Consider the following 20,621-nt stretch of genomic DNA (forward strand, 5'->3'; position numbering starts at 1 on the left):
CAAGAAATGCAAATAACATATGGGCATGCAGGCCCTGCCAACAATTATCTAAACCATTCAAGGCAAGTGCCTCCAAGACACGATATTACATTGAACTATATACAAATAAGTGAACAGAAGAGTCCCACGAAATCTACAAAATGAAGACAATATAAATAATAAGGAAGGTTATATCAGAAATCCTAAACCCAAAATGGAGCCAAGAGGAAAACAGCACTAGTCGGTCATGAGGGACATGCGTCTAATTCGAAACACCAGAAACTGGGAGAGGTTGGGGGGTGTCACCATCTATCTTACGGAAAGCTGGCCATGGTTCCCATATTGCCACGAAACGCTCATGTCTCTTCTGCTACCAACTCAACAGCTCCTCCATCCTACAAATGGAGTCCACTCTAGAGAACCATTCTCTGATAGTGGGTGGATCCCTGGATCGCCAGTGCAAGGGGATAAGCAACTTTGCTGCCATGAGAAGGTGAGTAGGGAGTAAAACTGCAGATTTGTTATATTCTCAACAGTATGAGAGACCTCTCTCCAAAAAAGGCTGGATGTGTGTACACTCCCACCAAATGTGGGTCATGGTCCCACTCACATCCTCACATCGCCAGCAGATATCAGATGGGGTAAGACCCACTCTGCAAAGAAAATCAGGAGCCCTATACCATCTGGTGAAAGTTTTAAAAGAATTCTCCCGAACTCTGACACACCTGGAGAATCTGTGAGTGTGTCTCAGAATCCGAGAAGTCTCCTCTCTGGAAAAGGTAATTCCCAGCTTCCGTTCCCATGCTAACAAATAACTCGGTTTATCAGGAGCTCCCTCAAGGAGAAGTCCAGCATAAACTCTAGAAAGAAGACCTCTGGGAAGGGAGGGAAGGAGTAGAAGGGTGTCCAACCAGGACGGTTCAGCAATCTGGGGGAATTTTATTAAAATTTTTTAACAGTGTCTGTAAAACGTATAGTCTGCAGGAAATCCAAGGATCCACCCCCCAAGTCTGTGATCAAAGAGCGTAGGGCCGGTATACTCCCCCCTTTAAAAGCTTCAGCAATTGTAATATTCTCCAGTCGTTTCCACAAACTGTAAATAGGTCCCGGACAGCCTAAAACATTCGGTATCAGTCCCAATGGCATAAGGGGCGAAATAGATTTGGAGGCATCTTTAGAAGGAAGGAAGGAACCTACGAAAAACGTCTATCGTGCCCCTAGTGGTGGGGCTGCATGTTTGCGGTAATTTATGTGCGGTAGAGCTACACCAAAGAATAGACATCAAATCCGGAGTTATCATTGCCTTTTCCGCAATTAAGTCAGGGGAGGAATCTTTCGGTCTAAGCAAAGATAACCATCTACAGAGGTGAGTGGCCTGATAATATAACTGAGGATCAGGAAGACCCATGCCTCCTGCAGCAGGAAGATCTGTCTGATGACCGTAAAAAACGAGTTAGGGAGGCGGATAGGTACGGTTTGCAATACATATAATAATTGAGGGAGCATATATGATTTTAAGTAGTTTTTCCTACCTGACCACGAGAGGAATGGGATATTAAGTGAACCTAGGTGTGAGCGAAATTTGTGGGCAAGCTGAATATGACCCACTTTTGACTGCTCTTTGGCTACTTTTTTTTTTAGCCAATTTTGTATCCAATAACAATAACTGGTACATTTAGCAACTGGTTCTTAAAAAGGGTTGTATAGGATTAGAAGGTGTTTTTCTTGTTTAATGGCTATAGCGTTGTAATTCACTGTATTTTAACGATATATATTGTGCTCCCACAAATATGAACATTTGAAAATTCACTGAAGTGATAAATGAGTAAAATGTATAATTTTTATTTCATAGCTATCTAAAAACAGGGGTACAATCACCACTGTGAAAAGCCCAACCGTGTATTTAAAAACGTATTAAACACAATACTTCCAGTCCTAGTTCGTTTGCGAACCCTTTGTGACTGGGTATGTAAACAGAGATATCAAAATATGGAATCAGCGTATAACATTGGTAAAGCAGTGGTTTGGACCCTCATTCACACAGGAGCCTGCGTTAACCGCACCAGATTCTCCCAATGTACAGATGCACAACAATGCCACTGCCCCCTACGCAAAATTCCCTCACTTCACCCGACCCTACGCGTTTCTATACTTATCATCAGGGGTCTGTCAGTCTGGCCAGGATGCCAGCGATCTTTCTTCAGCAGCAGGTATTCTACTGCACAACACGGAAGCATGCACGCATAGATGTCAGCGGCATGCTTCACTCTGGGACTCTGAGTCACTATGAACTGAATACTCCGCCCCCTGGCTCCGGCAGCATACATCAAACAGCCAATCACACTGGCCCAGCACATCCATGATGCTCAACCATGTGACTCCCGGCTGTCAGCTGACATACCCGGAAGTAACAATGTAAACAACACAGAGCATGCTGACTCAATGGGAGGCTGTAGAAGTATCTGTTTGCTACACAAAGCCTCATGCTATTCAAGGATGGAGTATAACAATATTAGGTTGGATATATGTTGCGGATCAGCTCAGGACCGCAATTGGACTACCACGATAGGAGCACCTACCCTGAAAATACATAATATATGGATGGAAGAACGACGTAATTGTAAACCTCACATAAAACATATGACACACTCCTGGACTCAATTGCCATACTTGCTACTTATTGATTGATATATTACAAGTGACTACACTGGGACTAGGAATTCATTACCATACCCCCACCCAGAGGACCAAAAAAGCCCTATGACTTGATATGGATTGTATATTAAATAAAACAGGTATAATTTGTTTGCTCGTTTAAACCTTCAGGATGTACGCAAGCCAGTCTGTAGATCCATTGGGCCTCTTTACGCAGAATGAGGTTATCCCAATCCCCTCCCCGTTTAGGAGGACGTACCAATTCAATTGCCTGAAATTTTAAACATTCTGCCCTGCCTTGATGTTTTGCATGCACATGTTTTGATATAGAAGTATCTCTTTCATTTGTAACATCTCCAACATGTTCCCTAATACGGTGCCGAAACTGCCGTATCGTCTTGCCCACGTAATTCAGTGGGCACGGACATGTGATTAAATAGACAACCGTTTTGCAGTTCACAAAATCTCGGATATCATACTCAACCTTGGTGGTAACACTTTTGAATTTTTTTCCACTTTGAATGAAATCACAGGCTCTACAACTACCACATCTGTGTGTACCCGGTATCTGCCTGTCTAACCAAGTACCCTTTTGGATTATTGGATCAAAACAACTCTGCATCACCCTATCCCTGATGTTTTTACCTCTACGGAACGTGACTGAAGGCCATTGTGTTATCTGATCCGCCAAGTCCGCATCGGCTCCTAGGATACGCCAATACCTCTTGAGGATTTCCATGATCTCAGATTGTTTGGAGTCAAAAGTACCTATGAGCCTAGTGACCCTTTCCTCTTGATGTTGTCTAGGGACTAAAAGGCTCTGCCTATCTGCATCCCTCGCTCCCTCATAGGCCTTTCTAATTACCCCCTTAGGGAAGCCCCTCTCCTTCAATCTGTTTGTGAGGTCATGTGCCTGTGACTCAAAATCGTCCATTAAACTACAATTTCGGCGTACTCTCATGAATTGGCCTCTGGGAATCCCACGTTTGAGGGGATAAGGGTGACAACTGTTCCATTGTAGGAAACTATTGGTTGCTGTCTCCTTTCGGTGTACTTTAGTACGTATTGTGCCTTCCTTAGTTTTAATTATCTTAAGATCTAAAAAAGATAATTCCTGATCACTGATTTCACATGTGAACCTGAGCCCTAAATCGTTTGTATTAAGGGCTGCCACAAAATTATTTAATTCCTCCACTGTGGAATTCCAGAGCAACAACACGTCATCAATATATCTAATCCAGATACCTATTGATGAAGTCCACTTGACAAATTTATCCCCAAAGACCACTGTCTCTTCCCACCAACCAAGAAACAAGTTTGCATACGTGGGAGCAGTGGGACTCCCCATTGCTGTACCACGTTGCTGATGAAAAATACGGTCTTCAAAGATAAAAACATTCCTTTCTAACACAAAGTGTAATAATTGCAAAACAAGCTGGTTATGAGCCACATATTGAGTGCCCCTAGATTTTAGAAAGTATTCCACTGCTTCACAGCCAAGTCTATGTGGAATGGAGGAATACAAAGCCTCCACATCCAAACTCGCCAGAAATGTATTTTGTTCCAAAGTGATACCCTCAATTTGTTTTAAAACATCCATGGTATCACGTACATATGATGTGAGACCTAGCACAAACGAACGCAGCACCTGGTCTATATATGTACTCACATTCTGGGTTAGATTATTAATACCTGATACAATGGGTCTACCACGTAAGGGAGGATAGCCCTTGTGGATTTTTGGCAGGCTATAAAAGCATGCCATAATAGGAAATTGAGGAAATAGAAAGTTGAATTCACTAGCACTGATCAAAGACCTGCTCTTTGCACCCCGCAGGATACCTAAAAGCTCCTTCTTGAACACTGCTGTGGGGTTATCTTTTAGAATGGTGTAACAGTCAGGATTGAGCAATATGTCCTCACACATTTTCTTATAGTCTTCTCGACTCATAACCACAATGTTCCCACCCTTATCGGATGCTTTTAGAATGATATTACGTCTTTTTTCCAAAGTGGTAAGAGCTACACGTTCAGACCAAGACAGATTGTTATCAATGCCCCTCATATCCTGACTCAAAGCTTTGATCTCTTCACCCACCAAATCTACGAACAGATCTACGTTGGTAAAATCTCCCAATGAAGGCAACTTCCTACTTCTAGTTCTTAGATTAGTAAAAAGGACCCAGTCCTGGGGTTCTACTCGATTCTTCAAGTAACCCTTCCAGTGCTTCTAGTCCTTCTAAATCAGATTCCTCTAGACCCATTTCCAGACATTTTTTCCTGTTGTAATGTTTGAAAAACGTAATCAATTTTAATTTACGAGCAAACAAATTCAAATCCTTGATCCAGGTAAATGAATCAAATTTTACTGTGGGGATAAATGAAAGTCCCTTCTCTAAAAGCATGATCTCAGATGGACTCAGATTATGTTCCGATAAATTAATTATTTGTAACTTATCCGTACCTATTCCCTTTATAAATCCTTTTGTCCCCTCAGCATGTAGCGGGAAATGGGGGGATTGTTGGATAAAAAATGATTACTGCCACTGTTGGAAGAAGCTCTGGCTCGGCCTCTATTCCTACCTCTGGCACCTCCCCTAAATTTTTGTCTACCACCACCAGTCCCAGAGAATGGGCCTACTCTTTCAGAGTCTGTTGTTTCACTCTCAGATGTAGAGGGGTCAGATTCTCTTTGACCCCTATTTCCCTGCTGATGTTGTTGTTGTTGCTGATTAACAAAATCATAAGCTTTTTTCTCCCTAAATTCCTGCAGATCTCTCTGGAACTGGAAGTGCTTACGCTCTTTTAGATGACAAGTAAACCTCTCTAAGGATTGTTGCAAGGTTTTATCTTTTTTATCAAAACCTGGGGTATCAACCAGAGTCTTGACTGTCTCAATCTCTTTTTTCAGTTCCACACTGATGTGATCAAACTGAATAATCTCTTCCTCAACCAAAATTTGCATAAATCTCAGTGAACTCCCTGTAATCTCCTGCTCCCACCTCTCTTTAATGTTAGGTGTCTTTAATCTGGGGGCTGGGGTAATAGGGACTCTCAGGCCTCTAGGCACTATTTTGTTCTTAAGATAGTTCTCTAGACTCTGGATTTCCCACCAACTTCTTGTATAATCCTTGTGTAATCTAGTGAGGTTTTTAAAAGTGGATTTAAGAGACACACCCTGCGTTGTATACGCCAGTTCACACTCAGAGAAGACACTTTTTGCCTCACTCATCCATCCTTCTGTATTTAGGTCAGAGAGTGCAAAGGCTGCCATACCCAGATATATTAAATTGTATAATGAACTGTACTAATTCGTAATAATTCACTGTATTTTAACGATATATATTGTGCTCCCACAAATATGAACATTTGAAAATTCACTGAAGTGATAAATGAGTAAAATGTATAATTTTTATTTCATGGCTATCTAAAAACAGGGGTACAATCACCACTGTGAAAAGCCCAACCGTGTATTTAAAAACGTATTAAACACAATACTTCCAGTCCTAGTTCGTTTGCGAACCCTTTGTGACTGGGTATGTAAACAGAGATATCAAAATATGGAATTAGCGTATAACATTGGTAAAGCAGTGGTTTGGACCCTCGTTCACACAGGAGCCTGCGTTAACCGCACCAGATTCTCCCAATGTACAGATGCACAACAATGCCACTGCCCCCTACGCAAAATTCCCTCACTTCACCCGACCCTACGCGTTTCTATACTTATCATCAGGGGTCTGTCAGTCTGGCCAGGATGCCAGCGATCTTTCTTCAGCAGCAGGTATTCTACTGCACAACACGGAAGCATGCACGCATAGATGTCAGCGGCATGCTTCACTCTGGGACTCTGAGTCACTATGAACTGAATACTCCGCCCCCTGGCTCCGGCAGCATACATCAAACAGCCAATCACACTGGCCCAGCACATCCATGATGCTCAACCATGTGACTCCCGGCTGTCAGCTGACATACCCGGAAGTAACAATGTAAACAACACAGAGCATGCTGACTCAATGGGAGGCTGTAGAAGTATCTGTTTGCTACACAAAGCCTCATGCTATTCAAGGATGGAGTATAACAATATTAGGTTGGATATATGTTGCGGATCAGCTCAGGACCGCAATTGGACTACCACGATAGGAGCACCTACCCTGAAAATACATAATATATGGATGGAAGAACGACGTAATTGTAAACCTCACATAAAACATATGACACACTCCTGGACTCAATTGCCATACTTGCTACTTATTGATTGATATATTACAAGTGACTACACTGGGACTAGGAATGCATTACCATACCCCCACCCAGAGGACCAAAAAAGCCCTATGACTTGATATGGATTGTATATTAAATAAAACAGGTATAATTTGTTTGCTCGTTTAAACCTTCAGGATGTACGCAAGCCAGTCTGTAGATCCATTGGGCCTCTTTACGCAGAATGAGGTTATCCCAATCCCCTCCCCGTTTAGGAGGACGTACCAATTCAATTGCCTGAAATTTTAAACATTCTGCCCTGCCTTGATGTTTTGCATGCACATGTTTTGATATGGAAGTATCTCTTTCATTTGTAACATCTCCAACATGTTCCCTAATCCGGCGCCGAAACATTGTCTTGGCTATAGCGTTGTTTTCAAAATGTAACCATATGATTAATTTTGTTTAAAAAAAAAATATTCAGGGTCCTTGAGCTGTGAGTCACCCTTATATGGCTATCGCCAAGACCCCCTACTAACCCCCGAAGACATATATAAAAGGTTCTGATAATGCCCCGATTGCTGACCATACGGCACATTTAAAACCTAAAAACAGGAAATTTGTTTTTTGCTTTACTGTTTTAGCAAATTATGCAGACGGGGACATCTACATAGACTGACAATGATTATAGTGAAATATCTAAGTCCAGATATTGGTTAAGCACAACTAGATCACCCAGAATAGACTGCCTATGCAATGTACCAAATTGATGTTTATTTGTACACCATGAGGACACATTAATTGAGACTATTAAGTGCAAAGAAGGTAAGGAATACAGGCCATAAATAAATCACACGTTCGTGAACAGGCATACAAAAGGATACAAAATTAAAACTATTTCCAAAGCAGCACCAGCAAATCCAAATGTGAACAGTGATGCGTTTCCAATACCTGGTCCCTGGAAAAACAAAGATTTGTACAATAAGTCATACAAAACTACTAAATTCAATAGAATATAATGAAATAATTATTTCTACACTAGAAGTTACAAATGAACAGAAAAAATATTTATTCATCTAATTAGTAAGAGCTCTTCGCTTTTAGCACATTCTTTTTATATAATGAAAACGCTATCCAATGTTTAATATACTTTCTGTATTAATACCTCACAGTTGTCCGTACTCTGCTTGCTGTCATTTAATAAGAAGCTTCACGGTTTACTTGCAGGGGATAAAAAGGTCTCCTGGTCATGTGATGATCACACAGGTGTATGGCTTGTTACAAGACACAGCTTTGATAACTTTACTGTAACAAGCTGTGCACCTGTGTGCCCATCACATGACTAGGGCAGATCCTTATCCATCGAAAGTAAACAGTGATGGTTCCTATTCAATGACCGCAAGAACTGCAAGGAAGCGATACATAAAGTATACAGGAAAATTGGATAACTTTTCATTATACATAAGAACATAAGAATAATATTTATATTAGTGAAACCGTACAACCCCTTCAAGTGTGTCCTTCATATTACTGTAACTGGGAACAGGAAGCTGCAATCATACGCAGTCACATGGAGTGGTACTAACAAGTATACAGAAGTTCTTCCCCAGGGCCGGACTGTCCACTGGCAAATGCCGGTGTTGACAGTGGGTGAGTGCCACTTTCAACTGTATCTGCGTCCTAAAGGATGTGAATATAGTTTAAAACTATGGCAAAGCAGAAAGCCATTGGATTGATGTGCCTGGTGCTAGGTCCCTGTACTGCAGTTTATATTCCTTTATGTGTATTTATTATAGGGACCAGGGAAGCGGATGTGGGGGGGGGGGGGAGGTGCAACGTGCTTAATTGTTCTTTGACTGCATGTAACAGAGACAATGCGGGTTTCTATTACAAATACGGCCCTGCCTTCCGGCAAAAGAGAAATCAAAACTTTCATAGAGGGAAAGAACATATTCCACATGGTGTTATTCCGTTTTGTCGACAAATGACAGAGTGCCGTTTACAGCAGTTTGTATTCTGTAAATGTGATCAGCCATAACCCATAAGAGCACACAAAAATAAGCGGGTCTGTGTGCTTTCAAATGTTAGGGTTCAATTTCAATCCCAGTTCGGTCTGGCTGATGTGGAGACAGAGAAGGGGTCTGGCTTAGCTAATGACAGACAGCCCCTCCATACACATCACAAACATGGAGTGTCACAGGAGAAACTCCAAACTTCTGGGACCACACGACAGTAAGTGAAAATCGGGCGAACCGTGAAGTTTTGAAAAATTAAGAAGTTTATTAGGAAGTTGCTTTATTTCACATTTGCACACCACAGAATCTATTATTTTTTGCATTGGACAACCCCTTTAATATTAAAAGGATTGTCTGTGTCCGGGATACACACACACACACACACACACAAAATGATTTTTATGTTGACTTTCAAAAAAGGTAAAAAAGATTTAAATCGTAACTAAAAACGGTGTAGTGTACGGAGGGGAGTTGAGTTCTTTAAGAATGGCTTAATGATTCCTGCTGAACATAAATTAATTCCTCAACAGGATGAGATCAGAGCACTGGCCGGAATCCAGCTTTTTCTGACTTGCAGACATTCACCAAGCCGTCATACAGGTATCATGAAAAAATCTAGGACAGGTTCTAAAGGAGAATGTGCCACTGATGCCAAATATGTTGAGCAGACAACAGCTTGTTTTATTAAATTGTTCCTTACACCTGTGCAGGTTTCTACACAAATACAAAACCGACAAGCAAAAGCTCAGTGGTGAATTTAGTTAGAGACAAAAAAAAAAGTCTACAGATTATTTTACAAAGGGAAGAAATTCAATTCCTTCCGTGTGGGTAGTGTCAAAAATACAAAAAAAGTATGATCTTTTTTTTCCAAGGTTAAAAGAAAGTATTTCAAAGGCAAATGTTATGTAAAGACCAAAGCAAAGAGAAAGTATTTTTAATAGCAGTTCTGAAAAATCCATATTTTGGTCTAGGATGTCCGGAATTGTTGCTTTTTGTCGGTCTACCCATAAACTGAGGTAGGATTAAATAGTAGTAGGAGAATCACCATAAACCATGACGGTCATTTACATTATTATTATCAGAGTAATTTTAACATTTTGTTTCCCCCCTCCATACTTTTTTCATATGTGTATGTGAGGCTAAAAGTGCAATGCCACATAAAGAAGCATAAACTCGGCATGGCACTTATTCTTCATATCTTTGTGTAGGTTTCCACCTGGTACTCTTGTTTGTTCCCACACTACAGACACATACTAATAGGCAAGGCCCCATGCACGCGACCGTGGTTTTAATCCGTAATTACGGATAAAATTAAGGACCCATTCATTTCTATAGGCCACGGACAGTTTTCCATATATTTACGGAAGTGTGTCCGGGCCGTAGAAATGATCCGCAAAATATAAAACACGTCCTATTCTTGTCTGCAATTGTGGCCCGGACTCGCCCATAGAACTCTTTGGGCACTACCGCAAATGCGGATGGCAACGGAAGTGCATCTGTATTTGTGTATCCATATTTGCAGGCAGTAAAAACCCTTACAGTCGTGTGCATGAGGACTAAAATGAGCTTAAACAAAAAAAACACGTTACATTTTTTTAATTGTATTATGCCATTTGTCTCCTGACCTCATAGAAAGAATGCACTGGACTCATGTGTATGACTACGGTGTATTTATGAAAAAAGCGCTGTATTCCTTCTGTGGTTTTGTCAAAAGTCATCTTCATGGAGTTGCATTATCCCCCCGTTTTTGCGTGAGTTTTCTCAGAGTCCTCTAGTTTCTTCCCACACTTCAAAAACATACTGCTAGATTAAATGGCTTTCTATGACCCCGGGTGACTCCCATTTATCATGGGGTTCCTTGAGGTTTCACTTAAAACTGGATTACATTTTTCTGGGGAAAATTATCTTTTCAACATCCTCTAATACATACAGATGTAGCCGTCTTTACCTTGACTTTTAACGCAATAAATAAACAATGGCTAGATCTCTTATCTTGACTTTTTCAATGACTTTTCAGTGGCTTTTGTTGTGTGATATCACGCTGCAGCAAGTTATCAGACTCAAGTTAAAGATGGCTACATCCGTACAAAGAAAATGTAATCATATGGTTCTTTACATGCATAAACATTAGAAAATGAGAACATTGGCACATACATATATAGCAATGGCAAAAACAGAGAAAACACAGCACACATCCCATCACTGAAAATCAGGCCATGTGCACGTTACCACAATCAGCTCCTTAGATTAGAAATGGATAGCGGAATTGTAGAACAAGTAACAGCACCAAGACTTCAAACATTGGTGGACAGATGTTGGTTCAATCACCAAATAGTCAGCACATTTAGATTGTGCGCCCCAATGGGGACAGTAAAAAAGAGGACCTCTGTACAGCGCTGCGTAATATGTTGGCGCTATATAAGTAACTGAAATAAATAAATAAATTAGATAGATCGTACAACCCACAATCCCTGTACCTTGGAACCCTTTGGCATTGCAGTCTCATCCACCAGCAGGCGCAGAAAATTGCAGGACACCAAAATCACAGAGAAAGACTAAAAAGGAAAATACAAAGCAATGAATTGACTTTACTGACAGTTAATATGACCGGATGATTTCATCTACTCGACTACTTCTGCTGAAGGTATGGTAGAATATTGTTACCGTTGCAATAAGGAGCAGTATCATTACAGCTGGATAGACCAAGTTCCTCTCCCAGGCTGAAGCATTCTTACGTCTTTCTTCAAAAAGAAGTAGATAAAGCAAAACTATATGTTATAGCAACAAACAAATTACCACAAAGCTGGCTTCTTAAAAAAAAAATCTTATATGTGAGCCGTAGTTACCCCATGAGACATGGAGGCTGAAATCTGGATTTGAATTTTAGCATTTCAGCCCCCATTGTCTTATATGCTTGAAATACACCATTGTAATAGGACATTCGCCCACTTTCACATATTGTATACACCGGATATAAACTGCTCATATAAACCTGCAGACACAAAACTGAACAGCCTTCCAGGGGATAGACCCAATATTCTTCAAAAGCCATAACCAAGCACACAAGGGCTACCAAATCATACATTTACTGACCAAGTTTGGATTTCATAGCCATTGTATTCATAAGATCATGTTCAATCCTCTTTGTATTGTTGTCTACTGCAAAATGTTCTCCTGAAGAAAAAAAAGACAGACCACAATCTAAATACCTCATGTAGATAAATTTACAAAAAAACTATTGATGACATTGAGATTAGCACTAAGGTCACGTACAGACTCCGCACTGAAAATCTGCAACTTTTTACCGGGTAATTCTAGTAAATTGGGTGGGGGGGGGGGGGGGGTTTAAAAACCCATTTAAACATAGAAGAAAGAATCAGGGCATGCTGCAAACTTTTAAATAAGCAGCATGCCTTCAGATTTTATCCTTTACGAAGGGTGAAATCGGTTGCAAATCCACAGAAAAAAAATCTGGTTAGGTTTGAACGGGTGTCAAAATAGTCGTGAAAAACAGCCGTTTTTCACGACCGATTTGCATCCGTGCGGGACCGGATTTCACAGATCCCTCATAGACTCATAGTACCACTGTTGATGGACTCCGATCCCTGCAATTTAACTCGTTCAGCACAGCAACCAATGCAGATTGCGGTGCTGACAAAGGGAGAGGTCTCCCTTTGTTATGTCACCGCCAGCACCAAAATTGCGATCCCCGGGGCTGGCAGTTTTATGCAGTCAGCCTGGGGACTAAAAGAAGGTCCCAGTCCTTTCCAGTATACATAATATTTAAGTCAAGTTAACGATTAAATAAAATGACATCGCAAGACAAAATAAACACTTTGTTTTAATAGATATTTATTGAATAACAGGTGTTTAACAGTAAAAAAAAAACCAAAAAAAAAAAACATTGGGTATCCCTGTACTTATAATTACTCATACGATTAAAAGCTACAAGATGATTATGGTGTAAAAGACATAAGAAAAAAAATAAAGCAAAACAACTATGGCGGAATTGAACATTAAACATTAACTTATATGTACTCCAAAATAAAAATAAAAATCCTGGTGGTCTTTAAAAAGGTTTTGTCGCATGAAGACAACTCCTGTCCATATGCACTATTAGGGCGTTTGGATATGGGGGGGGGGTCCCACACTCTGAACCCCTTTATCAGCCAGAACGAAGAGCCGCTCAGATTCTGGCGGACTCCAGGCATTCATCTGAATGGCCGCCACCATGTAATACATTTCTCCTGTAGCGGCTGCCGCAGGGGACATACACCACTGGCTGCGGCTTCCCCCGGTAGAATCTGCCATGTGCGTCGGAATGCCGGCCCAGGCCCGGGGCGATCAGCTGAGGCCGAATTTTAAAAGGAGTAGTCTCTAATGAGCCAACTCCTTTAATGCCAAAATTGTCTCGGTTCTTAAGGGGTGGACATACAGTGTCCCTAAAGCACATACTACTAAGCGATAATGTACTATGCAATGCATTCAGGTGGCAAGTGCATTAAGTCTAATGTAATTTTCCCCTAAACTGGCATAAATCAAGGCACCAGAACAGCTCAAAGAAGTGCCCATTATATTGTGTCATAATAGTCTAGCCAATAGATCAAGTTGGTAGACATGGCTTGCATGGACTAGTTCTATAACGTGATGGATTCTCTATACAAACCACAAAGCAGCTCATTTAAGGTCAATTTAACTGTATTATTTTGTTTTTCTTCCAGCCCCAACATTGGGTTTTCGTACCTCAAAGGAAACAGTAAGAGTATCTATTTGCATTCCCTTCGGGTGATTGGCATCTCTACACCAATTAGTTTGAAATTACACTGTTACTAGCATGCAATAAAAACAGCACCTTTCATCTTTCTTAACTTTGCAAAGATAGTCTAACCTAATAACTTTGATCAAATACAGATTTTTGATCCTGCCACACCCGTCTCTGCGGATTTTGGAAAACCAATAGCTGCAGGCATTTTTTTTTTAAATTTTATTTAATATACAGAAAAAAAATAAAAATCTTCCTTTGCTTTATTCTTCTCAATAAAAACCTGATGCTATAGATGTGAAATTTAAGATGTTGAAAAGTTACCTGCTCCAATCTTGTTTTTGGGGGAGTTGCATTGACAAATCACAACTCCCGATTGTGTTCGCAAACTGAAAGCCAACCCTTGGGTGCGGAGCAAGATGGCACATAATTATACATTTTGCTACAGAGCTCTTCTGAAACTTCCTATGTATAATTTGAGTGTAATTAGATATTAAGGAATTCACTGGGGTTAATCAAAAGGCAAAGTGTCAGGGATTTGTTTGTGTACAAGATAAGCGCTGACATTCCTGATGTTTTACAGCATTGCATTATAATCATTTTCAGAACACGGAGTTAATTGTAATGTTATACCCAAAGGCTTCAGAGTTACACGTTCACCTTGACTTTGTCCATCCCAGGTCATTTACTACACGTTTGAGGTTAACATTAGTTTATGGATTATTTACACAAAAGGTTTTCTACATAGGGACATTTCCCATAAAGAGAGAGAGAAACTCTATGAATATTTGCATCTGTTACTTATATAGATATTGACTCATTGGATTCTTCATTTATTTCACATAGGACTTTACTGGACACAGAATTTCCTTTACGGACTTGCTAAGAAACTCGTAGGTAAGTAGCCTTCATCCTGTAAGTTCCTATTGCATACTATCCCTCACCTTAGGCTTTATGTTCACATCAAGTTTTCGGCCCACGTTTGACATATACGACATCAAAAGCCCCCGACGTATCCCCTAACAGTGGCGTCGGTCACCCATTGGCTATTACGGCATTGGTTTAATGGAAACGTCTAACTCAAGACCATTTTCATGACTAATCCGTTAAGCAGATACCATTATAGCCTATGGAGGACCGATGCCACGGTTAGGCATCCGTTTAATGACTCCACCACAATGACATCCGTTTAACGGACACATCATGAAAAGCTATTATTATGCTAATGATGTATCAGTGTAAAATATGTGAGTGACGGATGCCACCTGTCACCCATGGGCTAACACGACGAAAAAAAATTATACTTTTTTTTTTTTTTACTGGACCCTGCAAGATCGAATAGAATAGTCTACTACACTATTCCATTTTTGTTTTTTTTCAGTATACTGGCCAGACGGAGGCCAAAGTGACCCACTTTTGACCTCCGTCTGACAATGGAAACCTATAGACATGTTTAGCCTGAGGCTAGGGCCGATTTGATAAATTACAGGTGGACAGCCTGTATGGGTAATCATACGTATATATATTTTTTCTATATCCACAGAGCATTGAACGTATCCCACCTATACAATGACACCTGTATATGAAAACCTGCAGAAACACATGTGAATAATGCCTCCCCTACAGTGTTGGTCATAGAGATCAGTGTATGGGTACCAGGAACCGTGATTACTCTCTCAAATGGCAAATTGCTTCATTTTTTTTCTTTTTTTTAAAAGATATACATTAGGTCCAAAATGTGCTGATAAATTTCAAAATATATCTATCGTCTTTGGGGATGAACTACTAAATTGTTCTCAGAGCTCCAAATTCCTGGGATTTCTTCATAAACACCTTTGAGGTGACTTATTTATTTTATTGTTCATTTGCTCCCTAAATGAAAAATGAAGCAACTTTCTAGATATTCTTGGCTCAGGGCTCAGGGCATCTGCTCTCTCTCCTTCCTCTCAGTGTTATGCCTTATTTACACGAAGGTGTGCGTTTTGCGCGTGCAAAAACCGCTGCGTTTTTTGCGCATTGCAGTTCCGTGAGGCATCAGTGTTTGGTGCGTGGCTGCGTGGTTTTTGCGCGTATGGGACCCTTATGACACGTGGTTTTGATGTTTAGAAACAGAAATGAAGGTGATGGTTTTATTATTCCCTTAATTTCTTCAACAACTGTAGCGCGAATAACGCGCGGCACACGGAAGTGCGTCCGTGTGCCGTTTTCACGCACCCATTGATTTCAATGGGTGTGTGATGCGCGAAAAATGCTAAAGTAAAGGATATGCTGTGAGTTTCACGCAGCGGACACACGCTGCGTGAAAAACACGAAATGTCTGAACGGCCCCATTGACTAACATAGGTCCGTGCGACGTGCGTGATTTTCACACGCGTATCACGAACGTGAACTACGCTCGTGTAAATAAGGCCTTAAGGGAATATTTAGACGTTGCGGTTGAGGTTAAAACACATTTTAAAACCACATGCGTTTTTACCGCGACCTTTTTGCTTTTCTCTATACGGGTGTGGTAAAAATGCAATTGCAGCGAAAAAGGCATCAAATCGTTGTAAAAATGCATGCTGTTTTTGGATGCATTTTTTTTATGCAGTTTTAACCGCACCTCAACTGCAACATCTGAATACAACTTTACTCATCAGTGTACGCAGGGTAGAGTTAGTAACCACTAACGTATGTAAAAATATTTTTTTTCCCACAAAAGTTGTCCATAGCCTTCAAGCCATAGAGTAACATAATGAAATTCTAGCCGCCTACAGCCATCATAAGGGGGAGCTTACTGAAGACAGATTTATACAGCTCCCTTTGAATTTATAAATTGGTCTGTAGTGAGCTCCCCCTAGTGGTGGCTGCAGGCAGCCAGAACTGTAGCATTGAATTCTATGACTGTGTGAAGGGAATTGGAGCTGTAACAGAAATACTAACCCCCATAAAAATATATTATGTAATGAATTAGCATAGTATTTTGGACCGGCTTCACTAAAAAGAATGAAATACTGTAATATGTACATTGTAGCAGTAGCCCTTTTTGGCGGTTACATATAATGTAAGCTGGTGGGCATAAGTTTCGATATCTAAAGTTTGTGCTATGTTCTGCATACGCATCTTTTCCTCCAGTTTTGTAATTCCTAAGGTTTAATAAGATACGCGGTGCAGTGTGTTACATGAGGCCATTCAAATAATGACCTGTTCAACAAGCAGCATTAATTGCATGTGACCTTTATTCTGCGGGTCGTACCAAATTTATATATGCCCTGGAAGAAGCCGATACAGCGAAACCCAGGGTTGGGCAGAGACTTGGCGTGTCACGTTTTTAAACTTACTTTTGTGAGTACCATTAAACCTTAAAAATTTCGTTGTAATGGCGGTGCTATTCTATTGTCAGTTCTCTCAAATCAGGTTTGCTTGAGAAGATTAACTACAAAGCCCAGGCGATTAACATCTAACAAGGCTACACGTTTACCTTTCCTCAAGGTGGAAAAAAGTGAGAGAGAGTTACACTCTCGGATCATTGGACTTGTGGACTCATTTGGCCGCCAGAGCGGCTAAATATATTTTATTTGTTTAATGCAAATTTTCTTTTTTTTTTTTTGTTTTACTACTTTTACACGGTAAATATACAATTTAAATATATATTTATTTTAATAATTTGTTTTCGTGTCGCCACATTCTGTTGGTCATAATTTTTTTTTTTTTTACACCATCGACGGAGCGGTATCAAGGCTTGTTTTTTGTTTGTTTTTTTAGACGTGTTGTGTAGCACCATTTTGGGGTGCATGGAACGTACTTATTTTTTTGGGTCAAATCGATAGAAAAAAAAGCAATTCCACCATTGTTTTTTGAGGTTTAAACTTACGTCATTCCCCATACTCCATATATAATTTGTTACGGTTATTCTTTGGGTCGGTACTATTATGGCACTACCAAATCTATAAAGTTGTTTTTTTTTGTTTTACTACTTTTGCACAATACCAGCACATTTTATAGAAAAATATGTCACCGCATTCCAAGAGTGACATAGTTCAGAACGATGTTTTTCTGTCAATGTAGCTGTATGAGAGCCTGTTTATTGTGGGATGAGTCATATTTTTCAATAAAACCATTTGGGGTATATACATTTTATTAACTTCAATAAATTATTTGGGGGGAATTCCGCTGTTTTTTTACATCGTCCACCGTGCAGCTTAAATAACATTAACTTTATTACACGGGTCATTACGATTGCAGCAATACCATACATGTTTAGTTTTATTTTATTAAACGGTATTTAATGTTTCTTTATTTTTTTGGTTCGATTTTTATTGAATTTTTCAATTAAACAAGGCAAACAGTGTACCAAATAATATGTACACGTACATCATCATCTAGTACAGTGGTAAAAGGTAAGAAGGGAGGAAGAGGCAGAGGGAGGAGAACAAAAGTATACCTGAGCATAAGGTTTGTATATCAAGTCATTATGCATTACTAGCCATGTTAACAGACAGAGCAAATAAGTGCATATGATTACAGGAATACAATTGTGAAGCAAACGTTGAGAAGTGTCCAATCATATAACTAATCACAGTTCTGTATGCGGTCACACGGAAGAAACCGCCCAAAAAAATAAAAACAGTCCATGGGAGCCACGTTGACAAATTAGAATGAACTCCAGGGAATCTAGTAACATAAAGCTGCTCCATTTGGCAGGAATGGGAGACTGCGGCAATGACCTCCCGTAGCCAAGGAGTAGAAGGGGACTACCAATGTCTGGCGATAACCAAACGTGTGGCAAGAATAATGACTGATGACTACTTTACTACCCAACCGGAAAAGGTTTCTAATTATCTTTTTAGTCCCAGTAGGGAACTTCACGATGTGATAGTTTGATCACTTCTATAATGCTTTGGTATACTCAAAGCATTATTGCCGGTTAGTGTAAAACAGACTTTGGCACGGTCTAATAGGCATAAAGTCATGGAAGGCCGTGGGCCTTTGTTAGGCCCCTGGCCGTCATGGAAACCCATCAGCGCCCCGCTTTCACGTCGTGGGGAACAGATGAAAGTGACAGAGGGAGCCCCATCTCTCTGAGCACAAAACTCCAATTAGGACATAATGGTAAGCCCATTTGCGGTAACGGGTTAATGGAGATCTATCATAAGGACTGTATAAAAACTTTTTATCGTGGACTAGAAATGGAAATATGTGTTATCTTCAATGCAGGGGTCACATGAACTGTAGGCCCAAAGTCTGAACATGCACTTCTGAAAGGTTCAGATGACAAGTCCCCTTTTGATTTCAGTCAGGTGCGGTTTTGTGAGCACTGTGAGAATAAAAGTGCTCACTGTCCACTAGATATACCCAAAGTACATTCTTATTTTTGTCATAATCCACCACCTGGATAACTGAATCTGAGATTTTTTTGATAAAAGCCAACTGTATTATGCTTTGCTGTGTTGGTTGAGATTTTAGCTGGGTACACACACATAGATTTCTAATGAATCAGACCAATTTCAATATCTGATTGAGTTCGTTGTTTACACACACAGATCGGGTACCCACATTTGTTGCATTACGTGCAGATTTTGCTGCAGATTTCACCACATCTACGATCTTCACAACAGAATGAGAATGTTGCAGATTTCAAAGTCCACAGATTGGTGTGGAAAATGTTCAGAAGCATCTCAATGAGATTTGTTCAAGTTTTATACACATGGCTGGGACTGTAATTCGCTGCAGATTTTCAGCAAGGAAAATACACAGCATTTCCGTCTTGTGTGTAAGAGGCCAAACTTTGTTAGGATATAACCAATTTACATCTTCCGGAAAACCTTCCTATTTCTTATAATTTAGGTCTCTTTTAGATGAGTTTTTGTTGCTATTCGGACGCAACAATCGTGGTGATAATGGGGATTGAAAGAAAAATGGGGGAATTTATCAACTTTTCAACGCCAGTTTTCTGGTGCGATGAGAAAGATTTCAATCAGCAATTGGCCATAAACACACAATTATAGATAGATATTGGTAGGATTGAATAGAAATTGGACAGAAGTTAACATTGTGGAATACCTTGCCTTCCTTCAATATGCAGAACATCAAAAGTGTGGGGGAAATAAAGTAAAAAGCAAAGTGAAAAAGATGTGATAACAGTAATGTCTTCATCTTCGCATTAGCATGCAAGTGCCAGGGTAATATCAGCATGTTCCTTTGATTAATACGTCTGCTGATAAAGACACTTTGGGCTTTGCTGAGCACCAAGAAAGAGACAGACACTAATCCTTCAGTGTATTCAGAACAAAGTACTAATGTACAGCCTTTCAGAACGTACAGCTTTGTAGTGAGAACATCACATTAACAGTTTCTTGCCTGCACCTATTGGAACGGTAGAAGCGGATTTCTAATAACTTAATAATTCAGTAAAGTGAAGGCCAAGGCTACACCTAGACTTTTTGTAGCGCTACTGATTGATTTTAACTCTTCAGTGACAGCTGCAGTCCACAAGAGTGCATGCAACTCAATGTATTCATTTGGACTGCAGTTGTAGCTCAGTAGTTAAATTCAAACAGTAGCACTCCAAAAAGGTCTAAATGTAGCCCTGGCCTTAAAGTTTCTCTGGGCACATTTAAAAGTCTACAACTACTAACTTGCCATGTGTATATATAAACTGGGGAGAATGTCACAGCAGAGTAACCCCGGGCCGGACCGGCAGTAGTAAGGCCTCCACTGTCGTAGAAGGTTCACGTAATAGAGAATGTGCAATGGTGTAACTTCCCAATATATACTATATGCAGCGTGTAAAATATCAGTCCCCAAGTGCAAATATAAAATATATATATATACACATTTTTTTTTTCCCAACTGGACAGGAAACCAATATAATCTTTACATTTAAGTGATGTCTGATGCTTTCCACTGAGCACAACTTTCTAACCCATGAAGGATTTTGAACTATTGTTTTACTTGCTCCTTAACCTCGAATACCTTTATGACCTTGAAACAATTTGAAATAGCATTTTGCAGGCAGATTATTCCTCGTA

The 20,621-nt window shown here is 40.1% G+C and overlaps 1 protein-coding gene across 2 annotated transcripts in view; it reads right to left on the reverse strand.

Annotated features, from left to right (window-relative positions):
- LMBR1 (limb development membrane protein 1) overlaps window positions 1–20,621 on the reverse strand; it is a 143,048-nt gene that overhangs the window by 18,596 nt on the left and 103,831 nt on the right. For both annotated transcript variants that reach the window (XM_075827398.1, XM_075827399.1), the window contains 4 exons: window positions 11,943–12,023; window positions 11,514–11,590; window positions 11,327–11,404; window positions 7,719–7,792 (listed from right to left, as the gene is read on the reverse strand). In XM_075827398.1, coding sequence (XP_075683513.1) covers window positions 7,719–7,792; window positions 11,327–11,404; window positions 11,514–11,590; window positions 11,943–12,023 — 310 coding nt within the window. The remainder of the gene's footprint in view (window positions 1–7,718; window positions 7,793–11,326; window positions 11,405–11,513; window positions 11,591–11,942; window positions 12,024–20,621) is intronic.

The sequence above is a fragment of the Rhinoderma darwinii genome, chromosome 5 (genome assembly GCF_050947455.1).
Source record: "Rhinoderma darwinii isolate aRhiDar2 chromosome 5, aRhiDar2.hap1, whole genome shotgun sequence".
NCBI lineage: Eukaryota > Metazoa > Chordata > Amphibia > Anura > Rhinodermatidae > Rhinoderma > Rhinoderma darwinii.